At 56.2% G+C, this 23,400-nt stretch overlaps 1 protein-coding gene across 7 annotated transcripts; it reads left to right on the top strand.

Moving 5' to 3' along the window:
- The first annotated feature begins 1,076 nt into the window (after window positions 1-1,076).
- FLCN (folliculin) lies at window positions 1,077-15,854 on the top strand. Of its 7 annotated transcripts, none has more exons than XM_045586438.1 (12): window positions 1,077-1,178; window positions 3,340-3,602; window positions 4,667-4,813; window positions 5,716-5,937; window positions 6,599-6,759; window positions 8,896-8,987; window positions 10,508-10,692; window positions 11,470-11,583; window positions 12,561-12,684; window positions 13,672-13,803; window positions 13,910-14,015; window positions 14,657-15,854. In XM_045586438.1, the coding sequence occupies exons 2-12, from the start codon at window positions 3,360-3,362 to the stop codon at window positions 14,856-14,858; spliced, it is 1,728 nt and encodes a 575-aa protein (XP_045442394.1). In that variant the 5' UTR covers window positions 1,077-1,178; window positions 3,340-3,359; the 3' UTR covers window positions 14,859-15,854. The 7 variants fall into 7 exon arrangements, 6 of the variants coding, with proteins under 6 accessions (XP_045442394.1, XP_045442393.1, XP_045442395.1 ...); XM_045586437.1 differs by having other exon boundaries at window positions 1,138-1,249; XM_045586439.1 differs by lacking the exon at window positions 1,077-1,178 and adding an exon at window positions 1,209-1,360.
- The last annotated feature ends 7,546 nt before the right edge of the window (window positions 15,855-23,400 follow it).

The raw sequence follows: 23,400 nt of genomic DNA, 5'->3' as shown, positions 1-23,400 counted from the left end.
CAGGGATACTGGAACCTGTAAGCGTGCCTGGCCTCAGTGCACCCCTCCTCGTCACCCACAGGAGAGGCCAGGGCAGCCCGCCATTTCCTCTTCTCAGGTCCTCTCCTCAGCAACGCACCCACACCTGGGCGACCGAGGAAACAGAAGCCCCTTCTATGGAGAGGGGGCCGCCTCCCCAACACGCGGGCCCGCCAGGCCCAGGCCCGCGCCCCAGGCTCCTTCTGTGCCCCGCCCTCGACCACGCCCAGCCCCGGCCCCGCCCCGCCTGCTCCAAGGTCCCGCCCCCACCTGTCCATCGGCCACGCCCCGCCTGCTCCTTCCCCAAGTTGGGCTCACCAGTAAATTAATAAAAACTAATGGTTTAAAACCCAGCTTTTCCAAGAAATTAGTGTGTTTTTTTTATATCGTTGCGATGTTCTGCTTCCTTTCGTCTTCGATGTGGACCAGGAGCCCTAGAACAGCTATATCTTCCATCAAGAATTTTATTTTTTTATTATTTTTTAAATATATTTTATTGATTTTGTACAGAGAAGAAGGAAGATAGAGAGTTAGAAACATCAATGAGAGAGAGTCATCGATCAGCTGCCTCTTGCACACCCCCCACTGGAGATATGCCCGCAACCAAGGTACATGCCCTTGACCGGAATCAAACCCGGGACCCTTCAGTCCCCAAGCCGACGCTCTATCCATTGAGCCAAACCGGTCTCAGCCCATCAAGAATTTTAAAAACATGTTTGTTTCTTTAAAAAATTAAGTGTTTGTCTCCAATAGTCCCACTGGTACGGATTGAACCATTTCGTACTTCTTGGTGGGGGGCTAGGAACAGGGTGCGGCAGAGCAAGGTGTCAGGCAGGGGCTTCAGGTTCCCAGCCAGATTCAGTTACCAAACTCGCGCCCCTCCGTGGCCTGGGCGGGTGGTGCAGCCCGTGCGCCCCCCGCGGCCTGGGCGGTGGTGCGGCCCGTGCGCCCCTCCGTTGCCTGGGCGGTGGTGCGGCCCGTGCGCCCCCCGCGGCCTGGGCGGGTGGAGCCGCCCGTGCTCCCCCCGCGGCCTGGGCGGTGGTGCGGCCCGTGCGCCCCCCGCGGCCTGGGCGGTGGTGCGGCCCGTGCTCCCCCCGCGGCCTGGGCGGTGGTGCGGCCCGGCCCAGTCAGGCGCCCTGACGCCGGCGGGGAGGTGTCGCGTGAGCCGGGCGCGGGCGGCTGAGCCGGGGACTGGGCTCGCGAGGGGGCGCTGGGCGGGCCGTGGAGGAAGGCGAGTGTCCGGGGCTCGGCGGCTGCGTGCGGCCCGGGCGGGGCTCCCGGCTTCTGAGTCCGGCTGGCGGCGGGACCGTGCGGACTGAGGCCCAGGCGGCGGCTGTGCCCGGTAGCCGGCGGGGCGGGAGGGGACGTGCGGCCGCGGGTGCGAGGGGCGGCGGGTTCGGGGCCGGGGCGTCTGTGACCCGCAGGCCCGGAGCGCGGCGGGAGCGTGATGGCCGCCCGCACGGCCACGGCGCGGGGCGGGCGGGCAGGAGGTGCCTCCCCGCCGGTCACGCTGGTGTCCAGTCGCCGTGGCCGGACGGAGGGGTGAGGCGCGCCGGCGGGAGGGCGGCCTCCGGAGGGTCGGCACAGGCGCCCCCGCCGCTGCTCCGGGCGGCGGGCACCTCCTCCCGGAGGCCCAGCCGGCCTTGGTCCGCGGCCCGGGCCGGCGCTGGTCGGCCGCCCGGCGGCCCTGGGGCGGCACCGGCGGGCTCCGGCTCCGCCCTGTCCGGCCCGGCGGGGAGACCACAGCGGGGCCGGGCCGCACGCTGGCCTCTGCCGGGGCCGCGGGGAGCCTGCCGGCCGGGGGGCTGCGGGCGCCCAGCCAGGTCCGAGGCGGGGGCACCCGGGGTGACGTCAGAGGCGGCTGCCGGGCAGGGAGGGGGGCACCCGGGGTGACGTCAGAGGCGGCTGCCGGGCAGGGAGGCGGGGGCATCCGGGGTGACGTCAGAGGCGCCTGCCGGGCAGGAGGGGGGCACCCGGGGTGACGTCAGAGGCGGCTGCCGGGCAGGGAGGGGGGGCACCCGGGGTGACGTCAGAGGCGGCTGCTGGGCAGGGAGGCGGGGGCACCCGGGGTGACGTCAGAGGCGCCTGCCGGGCAGGAGGGGGGCACCCGGGGTGACGTCAGAGGCGGCTGCCGGGCAGGGAGGGGGGGCACCCGGGGTGACGTCAGAGGCGGCTGCCGGGCAGGGAGGGGGCCCCAGGAGTGCACTGGGGCCTCTGCCCGCGGCGGAGGGCCGCCGGCCGGAGTTTTCTGTTTACACGGTGAGCGGTCCCACATGGACATGGTGGAGGCTCTGGAGAAGCCGCTGCAGAAACGTGGGCTCCAGCTGGAACCCCGCCTCCGCGTTCGGGGGGAGACTGGCTGTAACGGCCACTAAGCCTCTCGCTCTGAATTCTTCACCCACAAAACAGCGGGTCTTCTGCACAGGCAGCTCTGAGGGCTCTGGTGGGAGCACAGCTCTGAGGGCTCTGCGGGGGGAGCACAGCTCTGAGGGCTCTGGGGGGAGCACAGCTCTGAGGGCTCTGCGGTGGGAGCACAGGCAGCTCTGAGGGCTCTGTGGGGGGAGCACAGCTCTGAGGGCTCTGGGGGGAGCACAGCTCTGAGGGCTCTGGGGGGAGCACAGCTCTGAGGGCCCTGCGGTGGGAGCATAGCTCTGAGGGCTCTGGGGGGAGCACAGCTCTGAGGGCTCTGTGGTGGGAGCACAGCTCTGAGGGCTCTGCGGTGGGAGCACAGCTCTGAGGGCTCTGGGGGGAGCACAGCTCTGAGGGCTCTGCGGGGGGAGCACAGGCAGCTCTGAGGGCTCTGGTGGGAGCACAGCTCTGAGGGCTCTGCGGGGGGAGCACAGCTCTGAGGGCTCTGTGGTGGGAGCACAGGCAGCTCTGGGGGCTCTGTGTGGGGAGCACAGCTCTGAGGGCTCTGGGGGGAGCACAGCTCTGAGGGCTCTGCGGTGGGAGCACAGGCAGCTCTGAGGGCTCTGGTGGGAGCACAGCTCTGAGGGCTCTGCGGGGGGAGCACAGCTCTGAGGGCTCTGCGGTGGGAGCACAGGCAGCTCTGAGGGCTCTGTGTGGGGAGCACAGCTCTGAGGGCTCTGTGGGGGGAGCACAGCTCTGAGGGCCCTGCGGTGGGAGCATAGCTCTGAGGGCTCTGGGGGGAGCACAGCTCTGAGGGCTCTGGTGGGAGCACAGCTCTGAGGGCTCTGGTGGGAGCACAGCTCTGAGGGCTCTGTGGGGGGAGCACAGCTCTGAGGGCTCTGTGGGGGGAGCACAGCTCTGAGGGCTCTGTGGGGGGAGCACAGGCAGCTGACGGCTTCCCTCCCAACACAGGCCTGTGTGTCCGGGGCACCATGAACGCCATCGTCGCCCTCTGCCACTTCTGTGAGCTCCACGGCCCCCGCACTCTGTTTTGCACGGAGGTTCTGCACGCCCCTCTCCCCACGGGGGCTGGGGACAGCCCCGGCCAGGGCGAGCAGGCCGAGGAGGAGGAGGGCGGCATCCAGATGAGCAGCGGGCTCGGCACACACAGCCCAGCGGACGGGGCGGGCACAGAGTCCAGCAGCCCGGGGCCCAAGAAGTCGGACATGTGCGAGGCAAGTGTCTGGGGCTGGCCCTTCCTCCCTCCAGGACTCGTGCTTACACTGGGGCCGCCTGGGGGCGGGCCTCCCAGCGAGTGGGCTCCCAGTGGTGTGTGCTCCATGCAGGGCCTTTGCCTCTTTATGCCCCTTTAGCTTAGCTCTTCCCTTCATCCAGCCTTCAGCCCGCCCCGGGCCAGCAGACTGTCACCACCACCACCCCCTTTGCTTGCAGCCTCCCACCACACGCCCGTGTTCACAGCCGTGTCCACATCTCCCATCGCCGGCTCCGACTGCCTCTGGCTGGTGTTCTCGGGCGCTCCCCCTCGGGGTCCTGGGCTCCTGCGGCTGCTTTACGAGCTCTGGGAGGCGGACTTTAAGTTCCCTCACAGGAGGCCTGGGCTGGGCATGGCCTCAGAGGCAGTGCGGAATTCTTGCTCACACCTGCTATACCTGCCTCTTCCTGAGACGCCTGCTCATGGCTGCGCCAGCGCCAAGGACAGATGCCAGCACAGCGCACTGTGAGCCGCTGGCAGCTGGGAGCCCCAGGGGTCCCTTCTGTATGACAGGAGTCTCACTCGTTTTCTCCTAAGCTGTCCTTCGGATTAAAGAGGTAATGTGTGTAGAGCTTCTTCTTGTTAATCCTCACCCAAGGACATTTCCCCATCGATTTTTAGAGAGAGTGGGAGGGAGGGGGAGAGAAACATCAAAGTGAGAGAGGCACATGGGTTGGTTGCCTCTCCCACATGCTCTGACAGGGGCTAGGGATTGAACCTGGAACCCAGGCTCACGCCCTTGACCAGGAATCAAACCGGTGACTCTGGTGTGTGGGCCGACACTAACCACTGAGAACACTGGCCGGGCTGTAGAGCTTCCTGCTGCCTGAGTGCTCAGTAGATTGGATCTGCTGCTCACACCTGTGAGACCTTTGTGGTCTTTGCATCCGGGCTCCTCTCGTCAGGAAGCATAGGAATCCTCAGGAAAGTACAACTAGATGCAGTTATGACTGTGGAGTCTTCGCACAGGGCAAGAGCACACGGTGCCGCTTCCCACTAACTGGTGCTCTTTTCCTTCCTGGGCAGGGCTGCCGGTCCCTTGCTGTGGGGCATCCCGGGTACCTGAGCCATGATAAAGAGACTTCGATTAAATACGTCAGCCATCAGCACCCGAGCCACCCCCAGCTCTTCAGCATCGTCCGCCAGGCCTGCGTGCGCAGCCTGAGCTGTGAGGTGGGCACTGCGGTGTGGGCGGGCGGCTGTCCTTGGAGATCTCAGAAGGGCCCAGAGGCTCTGGGAAGGAAGACAAAGTCCTGTAGGGAAGCCACGGGCAGACCCTGCGCAGGGTGGGGCCGTGGGGCGCCTTCTCCAGAACCCAAGCACGCTGTGCTGGGCTCCTGGCTTCTAAGCGCTTTCTGGCCTATCACTTTAAGCACCAAACCCGTGTTATTTGTTCATTCTTAATGGACACATTTCTGAGGTGTGGATATTTCTAGGATATGGAGTTTACCGCATCAGACACATCTTGCCCCCTCTAACATCCTGAAGAGGGAGTCCATTGTCTCTTAGCTCTGTGGCTGCCGCTGTTGCGTTTCGGTCTTAGCTGCTATGTTTCTGTCTGTCAGGAAGAACTCGTAATTCAGTGACAGATTCTGTCACCATGCCACGTGGTCAGACCACGGAGCCCCTCTCAGGGCTCACTTCTCTGCCATGTGCCCGCCTTCAGCTCTGTCCTCCCCTTGCTCTCCTCCTCCTAACCTGCTGGCGGGAGGCAGGCACGCCGGATGGGCTGTGTCAGGGAGCGAGCTGGGTCTGGGACCAGAGTCCGCTCTGCAGACGCCGCACATTATCACGAGGGCTCCGCAGGTCTCACTGCCGCTCTCAGTGCCTCTCAGGGATGCGGCAGGTAGTCTGGGTGGGTTTATTTGTGTAGCAGTTACGGCTCAGGGTAGAAAAAGTACCAAGCCCGCTTGGCTGGCCCTGGCGCTCAGGATGACAGACAGTTGGATCCCAGCCGGAGAAGAGAGCAGTTTTCCTCCCTCCCCTCTTCCCCTCCCGTCGTTAGCGGTGGCCGGAGGGAGTGGAGCGGGGCTGGCCTGTGCTGAGCAGGCGAGGACGGTCTTGCTTTGGCGCAGGTCTGCCCCGGCCGGGAAGGCCCCATCTTCTTCGGGGACGAGCAGCACGGGTTTGTGTTCAGCCACACCTTCTTCATCAAAGACAGCCTGGCCCGCGGCTTCCAGCGCTGGTACAGCATCATCACCATCATGATGGACCGCATCTACCTCATCAACTCCTGGCCCTTCCTGCTCGGCAAGATCCGCGGCATCATCGCCGAGCTCCAGGGCAAGGCGCTCAAGGTGCCGGGGCGGGCGGGCCGCAGGGCGGGCGGGCCCGCGCCGCTGCTCTGTCTGCGGTGATTGTCCTTTCCTGGCCTCGGCCAGAGCGGGGCTGGAGGCCCGGCCGTCACCAGTCAGACCGGTTGCTTTTGTGGTCTCTGATCGTCCTGGTTGGCTCAGCTCCGGCTGCTTGGCTGCCGTCAGACCTGGCTTCACCTGATGTCCTCGTCCTCTGACCTCCGTTGCACAGGCCTGGTCACTAACCAGCTGCAGACCGCCACCATGCGGCATTGCACCTCGGGGCAGGCAGGCCGGTGATGCCTGGCAGCAGTCTTCTCTGCCTCAGGTTGCTTGTTGCTCTTTGTAGCCAAACTGAGTGTTGCTCATTTGTCTGCTCAAGGGAAGTGAGGGTGCTGGTCACGTGTCCCCATATGCTCTGCATGGTGAGCCCTCCATGTGCTGGAGGGGAGGACTGGATGGATGTGGAGCATGACGGCCATGGCCTGGAGCACACCTGCCGCCTCAGGGTCTCTCCAGCGCCCAGAAGGCTGTCGCAGGAGAGGCAGGGGTGCTCCCAGGCCCCAGCCCAGCCGCTGTTGGAATCCCTGGTGCCCTGTGCTCTGCGCGGGCGGGGGACAGGCTTCTGGGCAGCACCAGGATGCTGAGCGCGGGTGCGTTGCAGGTGTTTGAGGCAGAGCAGTTCGGGTGCCCACAGCGTGCTCAGAGGATGAACACGGCCTTCACCCCGTTCCTGCACCAGAGGAACGGCAACGCCGCCCGCTCGCTCACCTCCTTGACCAGCGATGACAACCTGTGGGCGTGCCTGCACACCTCCTTCGCGTGGTAAGGAGGCCGCGGGCCTGAGAGCAGGAGGCTGGTCGGGCCTCTGTGGGGCGCGGTGTAGTGAGCCCTGACCTGCCCCGTTCTCCCTGCGGGGGCAGGGCACGTCCTGCAGAGCGCCCCTCCCAGCGATGTTGCGAAGTGCTAGTCCCAGCGTGCACCCTTCCTCCCAGGAGCACGCCTGTGCCTTCCCCTCTCCCTCTTCTTCCCTACAGGTGGCCCCTAAACTCCTAGGGCCCCCAGGAGGCTGGCAACCAGGCCCTGTGTGCAGCGCTGCTCCCGGCTCGCTCAGACTAACCCTGCCTGTCCACAGGCCCGCTTTTCTCGGACTTCTTCCTGAGCCGAAGCAGAGGCTCACTTCCCCAGCCCATCCCTCTTCTGTTGCTTCTATCCTAGGTCCTTTGTTTCACTGTCCCAGCCTTAGTAAATCCTCAAAAAAAAAAAAAAAAGCTAGGCCCAGCCGCTGTGGCTCAGTGGTTGAGCGTCTACCTATGAACCAGAAAGTCACGGTTCAATTCCCAGTCAGAGCACAGGCCCCATTCCCAGGGAGGGGTGTGCAGGAGGCAGCCAATCAGTAATTCTCTCTCATCATTGATGCTTCTGTCTCTCCCTTTTCCTTTCTCTCTGAAATCAATAGAAATACATTTTAAAAAATATATTTTATTGATTTTTTGCAGAGAGGAAGAGAGAGGGATAGAGAGCCAGAAACATCAATGAGAGAGAGTCATCGATCAGCTGCCTCCTGCACACCCCCCACTGGGGATGTGCCCGCAACCAAGGTACATGCCCTTGACCGGAATCGAACCCGGGACCTTTCAGTCCGCATGCCTATGCTCAATCCACTGAGCCAAACCGGTTTCGGCTAGAAATACATTTTAAAAATATATATTTTATTGATTTTTTACAGAGGGGAAGAGAGAGGGATAGAGAGCCAGAAACATCAATGAGAGAGAATTATCAGTCCGTTGCCTCCTACACACCCCCAACTGGGGACGCGCCCACAACCAAGGCACATGCCCTTGACTGGAATCGAACCTGGGACCCTTCAGTCCGCAGACTGACCAGTTTCGGCAATAGAAATACATTAAAAAAAAGATATTCCAAGACAAGGGATCTTCCTCCTCCTTTGTAAACGACAATGAGCATGTATCTCCCACACCTTCTGTGGGTCAGGAGTTGGAGTGAGGCTCAGCTGCCAGTTCTGGCTCAGATTCTAAGGAGGTTTTGTCACCTGGCTTGGCTTCCTCACAGGGCTGGCACGTTGGTGCTGACTGTGGGCAGGAGGCTCAGCCCTCGCTGTGCAGACAGGCGAGCTGCCTTCCCTCAGGGAGTGACCGAGGAGAGAGGGTTGGGGTATGCAAAGTCCTGACCTGGCCCAGCCCCACCCGCTGTGCCCGCTGTTGTGAGGACTGTGCTGTGTGGCCGGCATCCAGAGGAGAGGGTCCGTCCTCTGGGGGGAGGAGCCAGTGGGGTGGTGGATGTATTTGAAATGGCCGTTTGTCCTCTGGCCTTCCATTGTTTCTGTCCCTCCATGCACGATCCTCCGAAGACCCCCAGATTCTCATTCCTGTGCTGTCAGTGTGAAGTCTGGGGTCATCCTCGAAGGTCCTGGTGGGCGAGGAGCTCAGAGGGGGACCTCAAGTGCAGCTCCCAGGACCTGCGAACCCCACCAACCCCGTACATCCCCCTGGTTTAAAGATCACTCTGTCCAGGAAACTTGTAAACAGCTCCCGGGGAGTCCCAGACGGCACAGCATCCTGCCGTCCGCGCTGGCGGCTCTCAGCATGTTCCTGCTTTTCCACGTGCCCCCACTTCCTTCTAGTTTTACAGCAAATGTCAATTGTCTCATTTCAGCCATAAAACCATGAACATATCCAACAAAAGGGACTGGTTTCTTAGTACCATGCAGCCCAGTCCACGTTCACTTTTCCCGTTTGCCTCAGAAGTGACTTTTGAATCCGGTCACACACAGTGTGTGGCTTGTCCGTCCCTTGTCCGGGTCGTCTCTCGGCTGCTTCCTGTGCCTGTTGTAGGGAGCGCGGGGCGCGGTGGGCTTTGCTGATCCCCGGTGGTGGTGCTGTTTTCTGTGAGCGGGGGTGAGAGGAGAGGCGGAGGGCCAGAGACCCGCTCTGTCCTCAGGCTTCTGAAGGCGTGCGGCAGCCGGCTGACGGAGAAGCTCCTGGAGGGCGCACCCACCGAGGACACGCTGGTCCAGATGGAGAAGCTGGCGGGTAAGCAGCGCCCGGCGCCCGTGCGCCTCCTGCAGGCCGGCGGGCGCTGACCGGGGCCCGGGGGTAAGCCCGTGAGGAGCCTGCAGAGGAGCTGGCCCAGGCGCTCCTGTCTGATTTCCTGTCTCATTTTCCTGGACAGCCCAGGAGAGTCTGGCCCAGGCCCGGGAAAACCCTGTGGGGCGTCAGTCTGTCAGGACTGGCTGACGGGAAGCTTTCTGGTCCCTGTTTTACCGTTAACCACGTGCTGGGCCTTTGCAGACTCTCACTCTGCTCGTCAGTAGAGGGCTGTGCTGCGCACCCAGCAGGGCCACACTGCTCTCGGCCCCAGAGACCCAGGGCTCCATCGGGCGGCGGTCCCCACACTTCGCTGTCCCGGGCCGCCCTCTCGGGGGTCGGCTCTTGGTGTCGGGGCGCAGGGCCTGTGCGCTGAGGAGCTCCCCAGGGGCTGGTGCCGAGGACAGCAGCCCGGGACCCCTGGTCTCGCCGCTGTGCTTTACTCCAGAGGGCGGTCACTGGGGCTTGAGGTCTGGTGTCAGCGGCGTGGTTGGTAGATCTGACCGTGAGGCGTGTGTGTATGGCTCGTTACTCACCCTGCTGGAGTGCTGCGGTGGAAATAACTGACCTTAGATCAGTGGAGCTGTCTCCAGGCCCCTCTGCAGTCAGTTGATTGCCACATGCTTGCACGCAAATCCTCTCCTGAGTAGGAAAGAAGAGATAGAATTCCAGCGAGAGAAGAAGATACTCAGAAAACTTTGCAATCATAGTCCATTGTTGTAGTGATTCTGAGTTCCAAGGCTAGTGAAGATGGTGAGAGGTACTTCTGCAGAGAGCCCAGGCACCCGGACAGACTTCAGGCCTCCTGTCACATCTTGGTCGGAGTCCTGGTCATAGGAGGCTCAGAGCACAGGCTCTGAGGGCGGCTGACCCATCTCAGGGCCTGCCTTCTGCTCTGTTCCCTGTGCTGGGCACGGCTCTCCCCGAGGGCCGCACCGGGTGAAGGTGTATGCAGACTGACTGAAATTTCAGACATTTCTTTATCTTTAAGTGAGGAGGACGGTGAGAAAGCCCTGGAGGAGTGCCGGCTGTGGGAGCAGCTCACAGGCCTGCAGGCCCTCCCGGCCCGCCGGCTCCGGGGCGAGAGCAGTGTGGCCCTGCTGGGTGCGCAGTGGGGAGAGCTTCGTCCTGTGCGCTGCATGGCCACGGGTTTGATTACCATCAAGAGCATGGACCTGGGTTGCAGGTTCCGTCCCAGCCCTGGTTGGGGGTGTGTGAGAAGCAACCAATCAATGTCTCCCCCCCCCCCCCTTCTGCTCTAAAAGTCAATGGGAAAATACCCTCGGTGAGGATTAACCACAGGAAGGAGTGGTGGAGGCGGCTGGCCCAGACCAGAACCACGGTCTCTAATAGCTTAACCAAGAGGTGCATTGGGCTGAAGTGGTCACACAAGGAGACCATTGCAGCCAGGAAGTGGAGTCCAGGGGCAGCAGGCGTCACAGCTGTCTTCGTTGTCCGTCTTGCAGATTTAGAAGAGGAATCCGAAGGCTGGGACAACTCCGAGGCTGAGGAGAAAGCCTCTGTCCTGCCAGAGGGCGCGGAGAGGCGGGAGCTGAGCAAGTGCCCCACAGGCTCCTCCTCGCTCTCAGACTGTGAGAGCTGGCAGCCCCGGAAGCTGTCCGTCTTCAAGTCCCTTCGGCACATGAGGCAGGTAGGCAGCAGAGGGTAGAGTCCCGTCCTCCACTTCACCCTCCAGCACGCTGGTCCTTGGGGCTCATGGTGTTGAATCGGCAGGGACAGGTGGTTAGAGTCACCAGCAGCCTCCTTGTGGCCGCGGGTTCCATACCCCGTCAGGGGATGTGCAAGAATCAACCAGTGAACGCATAAATAAGTGGAACGACAAGTGGATGTTCCTCTCTAAAAAAGCAGTAACTAATATCCTTGAGGAGATTAAAAACACGGGGGGAGAAGGCTGGTCTGGATGAGAGCAGTACGGGCAGGGCGGGGATCGGCGAGGTGGGGCGAGGCTGGTGGACAGCGCTGGTGGAGAGGACGGAGCCGTCTGCCCCGGATGCTGGTCCGCCGTGCGGGGTGGCGTGAGGCTGTGTGGAGACCCTGCTCCCGGAGCGGCGGTGTCCTGAGCCCTGCCCTCGCTGGCAAGTGGTCCAGCAGAGTGAAGCGTGTCCAGAGAGAAGGCAGATGTTGCTCATGCCTTTTCTGCTTCAAGGCTCCGAAAATAAAAATGGGAAAAGGTCTTATATAATGTGCAAGAATTTTGGGATCTGGATTTTAGGCACAAATCTGGGGACTACTATCTGCCTTCTTCTGACCTTGGCAAGCCGCTCAGCCACCCCGAGGATCTAAGTGGCTTCTCGTCTTTGACCTGTCTTCCTTGACCATCCAGAGAAGGTTCCAGATGGACACGCAGGTAGCATCCGTTGGACAGGATGCACATTCAGGGCAGAGAGCACTGGGCTCTGTCTTTCAGGTCCTGGGTGCCTCCTCTTTTCGCATGTTGGCCTGGCACGTTCTCATGGGGAACCAGGTGATCTGGAAAAGCGGGGATGCACACCTCGTCCTGTCCGCGTTTGAAGTCCTCCGGGTGAGGCGTCTCTTCTCCTTCCTTGTTTGTAGGGATAGTGTTTGCTGGGTGGTTCTGAAAACACCCTGACTTTGGGAGTGATTGTCAGGGTGCATTGATGCTCCTTCCTGAGATTCGTGTTTCCCTCCACTATTAAAAATGACAGTTCTTTATGGCTTTGTTTGTAGTGGAAGGAGTCTGTACTTCCTGAGAGATTGAGAACTAATGACCCTCTCTCCTGTCCTCACCCTGGGTCCCTCGCAGACCATGGGAGTGATCACAGCTGCGGAGGAAGCAGCTGTCCCTGCACTGCCTCTGTGCAGCCCTCGATGAGGGGCGAGGGGCAGCATGCTGGTCCCTCCCAGAGGGTCTGGCTCGCATGTGTTTAAGTCACCAGAAAGCATGAATGCCTGCCTTCTGCTGCATAGGCCTGTGAGGGCCCAAAATGAATATGACAACCTCTCAGCGTATAATCTCCGTGGGTGAGGGAAGAGACAGTTATCTGAGAAATAAAATAATTATTTAAGAACTACAGGCCCGAAGCATGACAATTTATGCACTGGAGGGGGCCCCTCAGCCCGGCCTGCTCCTCCACCGTCCAGGAGCCCTCGGGGCAGAGGCAACACCCCATCACACCTCTGCTGCTGCCACTGCCGGCAGTGCAAGCCTGGCTGGCCCTAGGCAGCTGGGGGACTCAGTAGGCAGGCCATGCCACACGTCTGTGCCCCAGTGGCGCTGAGGGGACTGGGCACCACCATCTTGTGGCTGTGGACTCTGCCGTCTTTGAGGGCATGGCAGTCAATTAGCATATTCCTCTTTTATTAGATAGGATTAACACCACAGAGCAAAGGCAGCACAAGGCCAGTGGCCGAGTGACCAGGGACGCCCGGGAGGAGGGAGACTGGATTGCGCTGGAGAGGGCCCTGGAGGGTGGGTGATGGACCCGGGCAGGGCCAGGGTGTCCACCTGCTCGGTCTGAGTCCCCCTCTCCTCTGCAGACCATGCTGCCCGTGGGCTGTGTGCGCATCATCCCGTACAGCAGCCAGTACGAGGAGGCCTACCGCTGCAACTTCCTGGGGCTCAGCCCCCGCGTGCAGGTCCCCGCCCACGTGCTCTCCTCAGGTGCGTGCTCTCCTCCCGGGTGTCACCTGCTGGTCCTGGGAGCCGGGGCCCGCATTGCAGGGCCAGCTTTCCAGTGTCATAGCCCTCTGGTTTCTGCCTTTAAAACGAGGAGGGCTGGACGGACAGCTTCGTGAGGGGCTCACGGGCCTGGCTCTCGGGTGGGCGGCCGCGGTCTGGAGTGGGACCAGCACCAGTGGCTGTCAGGGCTGTGGTTGCGTCCAGGCCCGTGAGTCTGATGCCGTCGAGCTGGGGGCTTGCTGGGCCACCTTCACAGTTCACGCATCTCCTTTGTTCTCATGTTCTGTCCTCCTTCCTTGTCCTCAGGTGTTCTCTTCCTTGTACACGCCTTTTTAAAACAAGAGCTTGTTTGAGCCAAAACTGGGCTCAGGTGCTCCCCTTCTCTAGACCTTAAATGCCTCTTTCGCACCCATTGTTCAGCCGGTTTTGCCCTCAGTGCCCACGGGCTTACTGCCGAGAAGCTAATCGGCACCCCTCACTTTGTTCAGGAAGCTCAGGAGTCAGCGTGGACGCATCGCAGTGCCCACGGGAGCCCTGCGCCGGGCAGAGGGAGGACTGCAGGCGTCCGGCCTCGGCACCAGCTGGGTCTTGAGCGCTCGAGAGGCAGAGCTGTGTCCTGGGTCCAGTTCAGAGTGCAGGCCCTGGTTTCAGGGCGGGCTGAGAGCCTTACCACTTCTCGTGGCTTCTGAGTCCATTTCCCTCTCTGTAAAACGGGGGAATTGTGGCACCTCTCTCTGGCGGTCGTAGGGCTGTTCAGTATATAACTAGTAGTTATTGTGAAACAATAGGTGGTTAGTCTACCCGAGGCCAAAGTTAACCCTTCACTATTTACAAATAAGCCGCAGGAAGCTCTTGATGCCCAGTGTCAGTCTCCGGAGATGGGTTTTCCTGGGTGGTTTGACGGCAAGCAGCGATGGCTGCTGCCGAGTGGGGGACACTCCCTGGAGCAGTGCGTTTGTGTTGCTACAGAATTCGCTGTCGTAGTGGAGGTCCACACAGCCGTTCCCTCCAGCCTCCCCCTGGCCGGGTGCGAGGACGACCAGTCTCTCAGCAAATACGAGTTTGTGGTGACCAGCGGGAGTCCTGTGGCTGCAGACCGAGGTGGGTGCTCCTGGGCGGGCTGCCTGTGCCAGAAGGAGCGCGGGGAGGGAGTGTGCCTCCCTCCTGCTCTGACTCCCTCCCCGCCCCGTCCACCTCCCGTTCCCAGTGGGCCCGACCATTCTGAATAAGATGGAAGCTGCTCTGACCAACCAGAATCTGTCTGTGGACGTGGTTGACCAGTGCCTCATCTGCCTCAAAGAAGAGTGGATGAAGTAAGTACCGGCCGCTGCACTCCTGGGGGGCTCATTGCTGAGGGGAGGGCTGGGTTGCCAGCAGCAGTGTGTCTGCGAAGGAGAACCAGAAGCTGTTTTCAAAGAAAGAGGTGAAGCTGTGGCTACCAGAGAGGCAGTTGAGAGCACACATTAAGGGTGAGTTCAAACACCAGCTCCGCCACGAATATATTGGCTGGTGACACCAGGCAATGACAGGTGCCCCGAGCCTCAGGCTGCTCCTCTGAGACGGGGTGACACCTGCCTCCAAGGGAAGCATTTATTTTTGCTGCTTAATTAACTTTAAAAATTCCGTTTCACGAAAACAAGTTAATTTATTTCCTTCTGCCTTCTTAGTAATTTTTTGTCCAATTTAATGAGTAAAGTATTATCCTGATTTCAAATAATATAAAAGCTTAGGATCAATCAAATTCTTTCATGAATTTAAGGGAAATTTTTTTCCTCCTTTCCCCCCATTTTGATACACCAGCCGCATTGCCCAAGGCTGTGCCTGATGGGCAAACTGGAGACCCTAAGGTGCTGCTGTGCTGTCCCTTCTGAGGGTTTGAATTCCAGCTCTGCTTGCAGACGAGAGCTCAGTGATTGTGCTGTGGCATCTGAGTGTTTTGTTTGGTTTTCTGCAGCAAAGTGAAGGTCCTTTTCAAATTCACCAAGGTGGACAGTCGGCCCAAAGAGGACACGCAGAAGCTCCTGAGTATCCTCGGAGCGTCCGAGGAGGACAACGTCAAACTGCTCAAGTTCTGGATGACAGGCCTGAGCAAAACCTACAAGTCCCATCTCATGTCCACGGTCCGGAGCCCCCCGGCCACGGAGCCACGTAATTGACCCACCGTGGAAGTCTGTCTGCGATGCCCGCTGGGAAGTGGTGATGGCCACCCTTGCCATCGCACTCAGAGAGTGGGTGTCTGGTGGCCATCATAGGCTGTCCCATCCTGCACTGCTGGCCCGGAGCTGTGTTCTCGCTGGGAATGTGACTGTTGGGGCTGGCCTGTGCCTGTGTGCGGGGTTTGGGTGTGGTGAGTTCTTGGGATCACCCCACCAGCTGTTTCCATTGCTCCGGCCTGAAGAGGACGTGGAGACTTGTGACAAGGACAGGCCCTGTGTCAGAGCCCCTGTGAGAGAGAAGACTAAGGAAGCCGTGTCTCCTTTCTCCTGGACTTAGATCTCAGCTTCTACAGGAAGACATGTCAGCCAGTCCTGACCTGGGTATTTTAGCCACAACATCATGCTTTCCCTTGGGGCTAACATTCAATACTTTGCTCTGTAATTCAGCAGGAGTTGTCCAGGGATTAAACGCACACATGTACTACCGGTCATTTTTAGAAGCCTGGTTTTGGTTAGGGCTCTGGGACAGGCTTTCAGGGTAGAGAGGAGGTGTTCCTCATCGTTGGAATATGGGAATGCATGTTCTGAAATCATGTGACCACCAAGTCTTCTGGCTGTGCTGTCCTAATGTTGCTTTGAAATTACCCATAGTTTGAGGTCAAGCCCCTGATCTTTGTTGCACAAAGATGACATTTTGCCGAAATGTTCAGTGCAGCCATTTGGCCCAGCTCACTGTGTATGATCCATGTTACTTTGTTTCTATTGCTTCTTTACACATTCACATTTGGCTCAGTTAACCTTCAGAGCATGGAGACTTAAGATCATTTCATCCTCTCTGTGCATTTTTTATAAGGGTTCATGGTTTGAGGGATTTTCCAGCAGTTTTGCTGATTTGTTTAGTTTTTTGTTTGTTTATATGTAACATGAAGACTAAGTCTATGACTAGGTGTTTGTATTATGTAAGAACATTGAAACAATAAATATATATTTTTATAAAATATTGACCACATGGTTTCATAACTAAAGTTTTCTTGGGATCAATCACAGAAAATATGGTTAAAATAACACCGGTAATGATATAATTATTTTGAAACTTGAATCTATGAAAGGCTTACAACTTCCAGGGAAAGACTGGTAAACTGGTTAATTTTGGTCAATTTAAGCTCTTGGCTCAGTAGCAACTACCTCTCCACTACTCCCTGCTGCATAGCAGGCAGCGCTCAGCAGCTTTCACACAGCGTGGGAGCGAGAATGGTGAAAGGGACCCGTCCTATTAGGAGTCTGTGCTTCCATCACTGATTGCTACTTCCCATCACAAAGGTGCAGGCAAAGAGGTTGGCAGACGTTGTTGTTGCACCTCTCCCCTTGTTGCAAGCCCCTCCTCTAGCTGAAGTGACTAGCAGACTTAATGGCCTATGAGAAAAATACACTTCTGGCCTAGTCTTGACAAAGAGACAGCTGACAACAATAAAAGTAAGTGGCCGAACCGGTTTGGCTCATTGGATAGAGATCGAAGGTTCGATTCTGGTCAGGGGCATGTACGTTGGTTGCCAGGAGGCGGCTGGTCAATGTCTCTCTCTCATCGATGTTTCTGGCTCTCTATCCCTCTGCCTTCCTCTCTGTAAAATATCAATAAAATATATATATTTTTTAAAAATAAGTGAAAATAACAAAAGACAACAAAACTTCAGGGAGGAGTATCTGATTTTCTTCTGTGTGTGTGTGTGTGTGTGTGTGTGTGTGTGTGTGCACTAGCACGTTTATGGCCTCTAGCGTGCGACAGCGCGGTGAGGAGCAGGCGCTGCCGGCTCTAACTCTGGTGGGAGCGGGAGAACAGAGGGCCGAGGCCACGGAGACCTTCCGCTCGGGGAGACGGCGAGGGTGGCACGAGCTGGCTCTTCTCTCGGGAGGTGTCGGGGCGGCGCTGCTACTCCAGGGCTGCGGGGAGGGCGGGCAGAGGGCGGAGGGGGCCGTCCGGGAGGCAGAGGACCCCGTGCCCCCCCTCCTGCTCCTCTGCCCGCCTCGGCCCCCGGCGGCCCGCCCGCCCCACACAGCCTGTCCAGGTTCAGGTGCAGGAAGGTAGCGCTGGTCCTCGTGCAAGGGAGGGAGGCTGAGGGCCACCTGCAGCTCCAGCTCCAGCGTCTCCTTCTTGCCCTGCAGCGTGACGGTCTTGAGCGTGTAGCGCCCGGCGTCGGTGAGGTTCAGCTTCTGCACCAGCAGCGAGCAGTTGGCGAAGCCCACCGCGCGGCCGGTGTGCGCGGGGCCGCGATCCAGTTGCCGGAGGGCAGCTGGCTGCGCAGCCGGCTGGGCCCGGGGGTGGGCCCGCGGTCCTTGGGGTAGCCCTGCACCGTCAGCGTGACGTCCTGGCCCTCCGTGGGCTTGGCGGGCACGGGCACCATGGACATGGCCACCACGGCCGCTCTGGGGTGTCATTTCTGCTTTGGGTGAAAGAGGATCCACCCTTTGGATGAGACCCAGCCTGTTCGCAGGAGGGAGGAGGGGAGAAGGAGGAGGGGGGACGGCGGCTCCCACTGTCCCCGGGGGACGGGGGCCACTTGGGAAGGAACCGAGAGGGGATTAGTCAGACCCTCACGCCCAGAGCCAGGTTCCCAGGGGAGGAGGCAGTGTCCCCTGAGGCTCCTGAGGCCCTGAAAGTGCCAGCTGTGCCTGCGGGCCCCAGAGCCCCAGCCCCCAGGGCGTTTGAGGACAAGGATAAGACAGGGCCGCCCAGCTGTGTTTTTCCATAGGCCAAAAATTGGCTGTGATTTTCCGAGAGAGAGAGAGAGAGAGAGAGAGAGAGAGAGAGAGAGAGAGAGAGAGAGAGAGAGAGAGGGGGGCCCAGTGTGTGCCCACACCGTGGTCTGGGCCAGATACCGGGGTAATCTACTGGCTGCCCAGAAACTCAGTGGCCTCCCGCAGGGCGTGGGTCAGCCCCTTAGCGGCTGCGACTGAGTTAAGAGCAGGGCCCCCTCTCCCCACTGCCGCTGTGCATTGTGCAGTATCTGATCTTCAGTTAACACATTACTACCCTGTTTCCCTGAAAATAAGACAGTGTCTTATATTAATTTTTGCTCCCAAAGATGCGCTAGGTCTTATTTTCAGGGGATGTCTTATTTTTCCATGAAGAAGAATACAGTACACATTTATTGTTAAATGAAAATAAAGGAAATTTATTACCTGTATACGGTACGGTAGTACGATAGTTGTCAACACAAATCAGACAAACTGAATCCTACAGTATCAAGAATTTACTCATTTATTCAATGACAATCATGTCATCATCTTCTGGAACATCATCGTAACAATCCAATTCCTGAATTTCCTGGTGAATTTCTTGTGACTCCATTTCTTTCAGAATCAGTGGACCAAATCTCTCATGTTTAGCAATAGCACTGTCTTTAAATCAGTACTTCTTGTCAAGGTAGCCTGCTTGCAGTGCATTTGCAATGCAACTGTCAGTGATTTTCTCCCATGAATTCTTCACCCAAGTCACAACTTCTTGCAGTTTAGGTTTCACAAAGTTTCCACGCTGATTTCTCTCCATTCTATTTTCAGTGTAGTCATTAATTTCCATGCGCAAATTGTCTTTGAATGGCTTGTTTATTGCAATATCAAGAGTCTGGAGATAGGCCATCATTCCTGCGGGAATCATTATCTGATCTACCATATTTTCCGGCGTATAAGACGACCCCCTAATTATTTTTTTTTTACAGTTAAAACATAGGTTTAGGCCTATATTCGCTGTATATGATCACCCCCCCCCCCCCCCACTTCAAAGAAAAGACTTACTTTGCCATCAAGATCTGCAGGTAATTTTTGTGCAATTTTGGTCTTTTGCCCCCGATTTTCGGTTGACTTTTTTTTGTTTCAAAAGTCGTCTTATACGCCGGAAGAAATGTCTTCATGTCTTTAGCACAGTGAGTGCTGGCTGCATCCCAGACTAGCAGACCTCTTTGGCTCCCTCCCATAACAAGCGGCAGCATTAAATCGACCCACTTCCTTATAACTGCTTGTGTGGCCCAGGCTTTCTCAGTTTCAAGAATAAAAACGGCCAAAACCAGTTTGGCTCAATGGATAGAGCGTAGGCTTGGGAACTAAAAGGTCCCAGGTTCGATTCCGGTCAAGGGCATGTACCTTGGTTGCGGGCATATCCCCAGTAGGGGGTGTGCAAGAGGCAGCTGATCGATGACTCTCTCTCATCGATGTTTCTAACTCTCTATCTCTCTCTCTTCCTCTCTGTACAAAATCAATGAAATATATTTTTTAAAATGTTAAAAAAAAAGAAAAAGAAAATGCCCAAAATACGTTCAATCTTTTCCTTCTTGCCCTTAAAAATGATTAAAGGTGGGATTTTAGTGCCATCCAGACGAATTACCAAAATACAGGAAACACGTGAATTTTCGTAAGCAGTGGAGGGAATGTACACTAAGGAGGCACCCCGCTGTTCAATTGTTGTTTGAGATGATTGGCCCATAAACACTGCAGTTTCACCCATAGCAATCATGTTGGAAAGATTGTATTTAGAGAAGTCAGCATCATCAATGAAGGACTTGAAAGCAAGTGCTCGCTTAATAACTTGAGTATCTTCCAACCTAAACAATGTTGTACTGGTAGATCTTCTTAAAGACAGTTCACTTCGCTGAAGGAAATTATCCAGCCAGCGTTGTGATGCTTTGAAGTCTTTGGGTGCTATGTCAAACTGTGGTGCCATTGCAAGGGCAAATTCTTGAATCTGAGCCCTATTCACAACCAAAGCCTTTGCTCTCCTGTCAACAACCCATTCACAGATCAGGTCTTCCAGCTCGGAAAATAATGGTTGCCGACCTGATCCACACTTGTGCTTTTTAGCATTTCCCTTGTCCACTTGTTCAATGAGGTTACCATACTCTGCTCGCCATTTTCAGACCAATCGGATACTCAACACCTTCTCTTTGCAGAAAGCAGTAAGATTTTGGCCCCAAGAGTATTCCACGATTCTTTTCTTGTACTCCATGGAGTAGCTTTTTCTTTTTGCGCTCATTTCTAGGGGTAAAAAAAGGAATTGGGGTATCAAGGTGGGGGGAGGGGGATCACTTAAAATGACACAGGGGGGATCAGAGGGGGGAATCAACATGGCACAGGAGAATCAGAGGGGGGATTACCATTTTAGTAACCCCTTTTGATCCTCCTGTGTCATTTTGATTGCCTCCTCTGATCTTCCTGTGTCATTTTAAGTGATCCCCTCCCCCCACCCCTGTGCCACTGAACACCTTCACCAGACATCCCCCCTACCCCTTTATCAGACATTTACCCCCTGGGGCCTGCCTGGGGACTGTCACTGGGCTTTTGGGGCCTGGATCTGGGATGGAGCAGGGTCTGCCACTGACTAAGAATCTTCAGTCATCATGAGGGCGGCCACGAGCATCAGGTAGTGTCACCAGAGACAGACCAGCACTCTCCACCTTCTCCGCATCCTGTCTGCTCTAATCCTCCTGTTCTTCTACATGCATCTGCGAAAGTCTCCTCTCTCCCGCCCGCCCTCACTGCTCACTCCCACCTCCGCTCCGCCTCCACACAGCAGTGACGTCAGGACTCCGCATAACGTCACTGGTTCTAGACGCCAGTTGGGGTGGCCCTAGGGACCAGTTTACGGTAAATTAATTTTCATTCTGAGACAGAGCCTAGGGGGGCGTTATTTTCGGGGGGGATGCCTTATATTTCACTCAGAAGGAAACCTGTAAGTAGGTCTTATTTTCTGAGGATGTCTTATTTTCGGGGAAACACGGTAGATGTCATGTGGGAATTCTCCTCAGTTTGGTGCTCTCTGCTGGGGAGCGCAGCTTGGGGATCAGATCCCAGAGTTCTCAGTGGCACCCCCCACAGCTGAGATAATCTCTCCCGGACTTCAGCTGCCGTCTGTGGGAGCCCAGCCAGCCCCTTCACCTCCACCCCTCCTACCAGTCTGTATGCGGTCTCCACCTTCGGTCCCTGGGATCAGGGTTCTCTCCTGTGAGTTTTTGTTGATTATTCAGGAAGCCCTTCAGTATTTTATTATAGTTCCAGCTTGTTCCTGGGAGCATGTCCGTGCAGCATCCTCCTACTCTGCCGCCATTTTAAATACCGATAATGAGCTCACTTAACTCTTTATTCTCTTGTAAACCTTCCAGCTATCTTTTAAATAATAGTCTTGCTGAGTAGTTATCTTGGTTCTAAGTCCCTGCTTTTTATCACTTTGAACATTTTGTGCTAATCCCTTCTGGCCTGAAATATTTCTGTTGAGAAATCAACCAATGGTCTTATGGAAGTTCCCTAAGGTGTAGATAACAAGTGTTTTTCTCTTTCTGTTTTTAAGATTCTGTCTTAAACCTTTGCTTTTTAAATTATGATATGTCTTGGGGTAGGCCTTATTAAAAATAAAGACATTTTTAAATGTCTTTATTGATTTTGGAGAGGAAGGGGAAGAGAGAGCTAGAAACGTCAATGAGGAGAGAAAAATCATTGATCGGCTGCTCCTGCACGCCTCACAATGTGCCCTGACTGACCTCCTGGTTCACTAGGTCAATGGTCGACCACTGAGCAACATTGCTAGCTGGGCTTGGGTTCTTTTTGTTTGGAATTCTCTGTGCTTCCTGGACTTGTACGTCCATTTTCTTTAACAGTTTAAGGAAGCTTTCAGTCATTAGTCACGTTCTTTCCTACCTCCATCTGGTATCCCTGTCCTGAGAATGTTCTTATTCTTGATAATGTCCCATTTGTGGGGGATGGGATTTTTTTTTCTTCTGACTGTAGCCCATTTTAAAATTGTGTTGTTTTTTGTTTTTGGTCTTTTTTGCAATTGAGTTGTAAGCATTTCTTATAATATTTTCTAACTCCTTATCTGACATATGGCTGGCATAGACTTTTTAAAAAGGCTTTATCTTTAGTGCTGTTTTAGGTTCACAGCAAAACTGACAGGAAGGTACAGAGATTTTTTTTTTCATATACTCCCTGCTCCCATACATGCACAGCCTCCATCACTAACATTCCTCACCAGAATGATACATTTGTTACAGATGAATCTACATTGACAGTTTGCATGTACTTTTTAAAAAATTCTCATCTCAGGATGTGTTTGTTGCTTTTAGAGAGAGGAAGGGGGGAAGAAATATGGATGTGAGAGAGAAATATGGATCAGTTGTCTCCTGTATACAGCTCCAACTGGGGATCAAACCTGAAACCCATGTATGTGCCCTGACTGGGAAGCGAACCCACAATGTTATGGTGTATGGGACAATGCTCTAAACAACTGAGCAATCTGGTCCACATGGGTGTGGGGCAGCCCATTCTGCATCTCCACCCTTCCTACCAGAGCCTTTAAATCCTTAGATGCAGGCCCTCCCTGGTTTAGATCAGTGGATAGAGCATCAGCCTACAGACTGAAGGGTTCCAGGTTTGATTCTGGACAACGGCACATGCCTAGGTTGTGGGCTTGATCCCAAGTAGGGGGCATGCAGGAGGCAATGATTCTCTCTTCATTGATGTTTCTCTCTTTCCCTCTCCCTTCCTCTCTAAAATCAATAAAAGATATTTTAAAAAATCCTTAGATGTAGGACTTGCACTCAGCTGGACTTCAGGTGTTTCTGAATGATAGTTGTAATTGTGGGAGGCCAGGAAAGTGTCTATCTAGTCCACCATCTTGCCCAGAAGTGAAATAATTTTATTTATTTTTTAAAAATATATTTTTTATTTCAGAGAGGGAGAGGGATAGAGAGATAGAAACATCAATGATGAGAGAATCATTGATTGGCTGCCTCCTGCACACTGCCCACTGGGGACTGAGCCCACAACCCGGGCATGCACCCTTGACTGGAATCGAACCCGGGACCCTTGAGTCTGTAGGTCAACGCTCTATCCACTGAGCAAAACCATCGAGGGCAGAAATGAAATAATTTTTAGATTTACAACAAAGTTTTAAAGATAGCATGGAGAGTCCCCACATTCTTGTCACCCAGTTTCCCTCACTGTTAGCATCTTATCTTACCATCAGTGGAGAAACTGACATTGGTACTTTACTGTTAATTAATCCTCGGCCCTTATTGGGTTGTGCCAGTTTTCCCACTAATGTCATTGTTCTGTTTCAGGATCTAGCTAGTCCAGGGCACCACACTGCACTTAGTGGTCCTACATCCCCAGTCTCCGCTGGCCTGCAATAGTTTCTAAATGGTTTTTTTTTCATGACCGTGGCCACCTGGGAAAATACTGGCCAGGTACCCTGTGCAGTGTGACAGCCTGTCATCCAATCTGGTTTTCCTCATCACTGAACTGGGGTGATGGGCCTGGGAAACAACCTTTCCTCACAGTATTCAGGGGTACATGACATCTACATGCATCTCTGGTGCTGCCAGCCAGCACGCGTTTAGGTGGCATTCACCAGTTTTCTCCATGTGAAAGCGATCTTCCCGCTTTCCTTACCAGCCACTGAGTCTCAGCTGCCCTCAAGGAGGCGGGAGACGGGCTCAGCTCCCTGTGCGGGGCAGGGGCATTTCAGATGTTACTTGGAAATCTTCTGCAAGGACGCTTGAGT

The sequence above is a fragment of the Pipistrellus kuhlii genome, unplaced genomic scaffold, assembly GCF_014108245.1.
Source record: "Pipistrellus kuhlii isolate mPipKuh1 unplaced genomic scaffold, mPipKuh1.p scaffold_m20_p_23, whole genome shotgun sequence".
NCBI classification, from domain to species: domain Eukaryota; kingdom Metazoa; phylum Chordata; class Mammalia; order Chiroptera; family Vespertilionidae; genus Pipistrellus; species Pipistrellus kuhlii.
This window is presented reverse-complemented; position numbering and strand designations above follow the sequence as displayed.

Bases quoted from the DNA above. Each gene is read 5' to 3' on its own strand.
- FLCN (XM_045586438.1), top strand. From the start codon at position 3,360: ATGAACGCCATCGTCGCCCTCTGCCACTTCTGTGAGCTCCACGGCCCC. The intron at 4,814-5,715 runs GTGGGCACTGCG...GCTTTGGCGCAG, and splicing joins TGCGCAGCCTGAGCTGTGAG to GTCTGCCCCGGCCGGGAAGG. The intron at 5,938-6,598 runs GTGCCGGGGCGG...GGTGCGTTGCAG, and splicing joins TCCAGGGCAAGGCGCTCAAG to GTGTTTGAGGCAGAGCAGTT.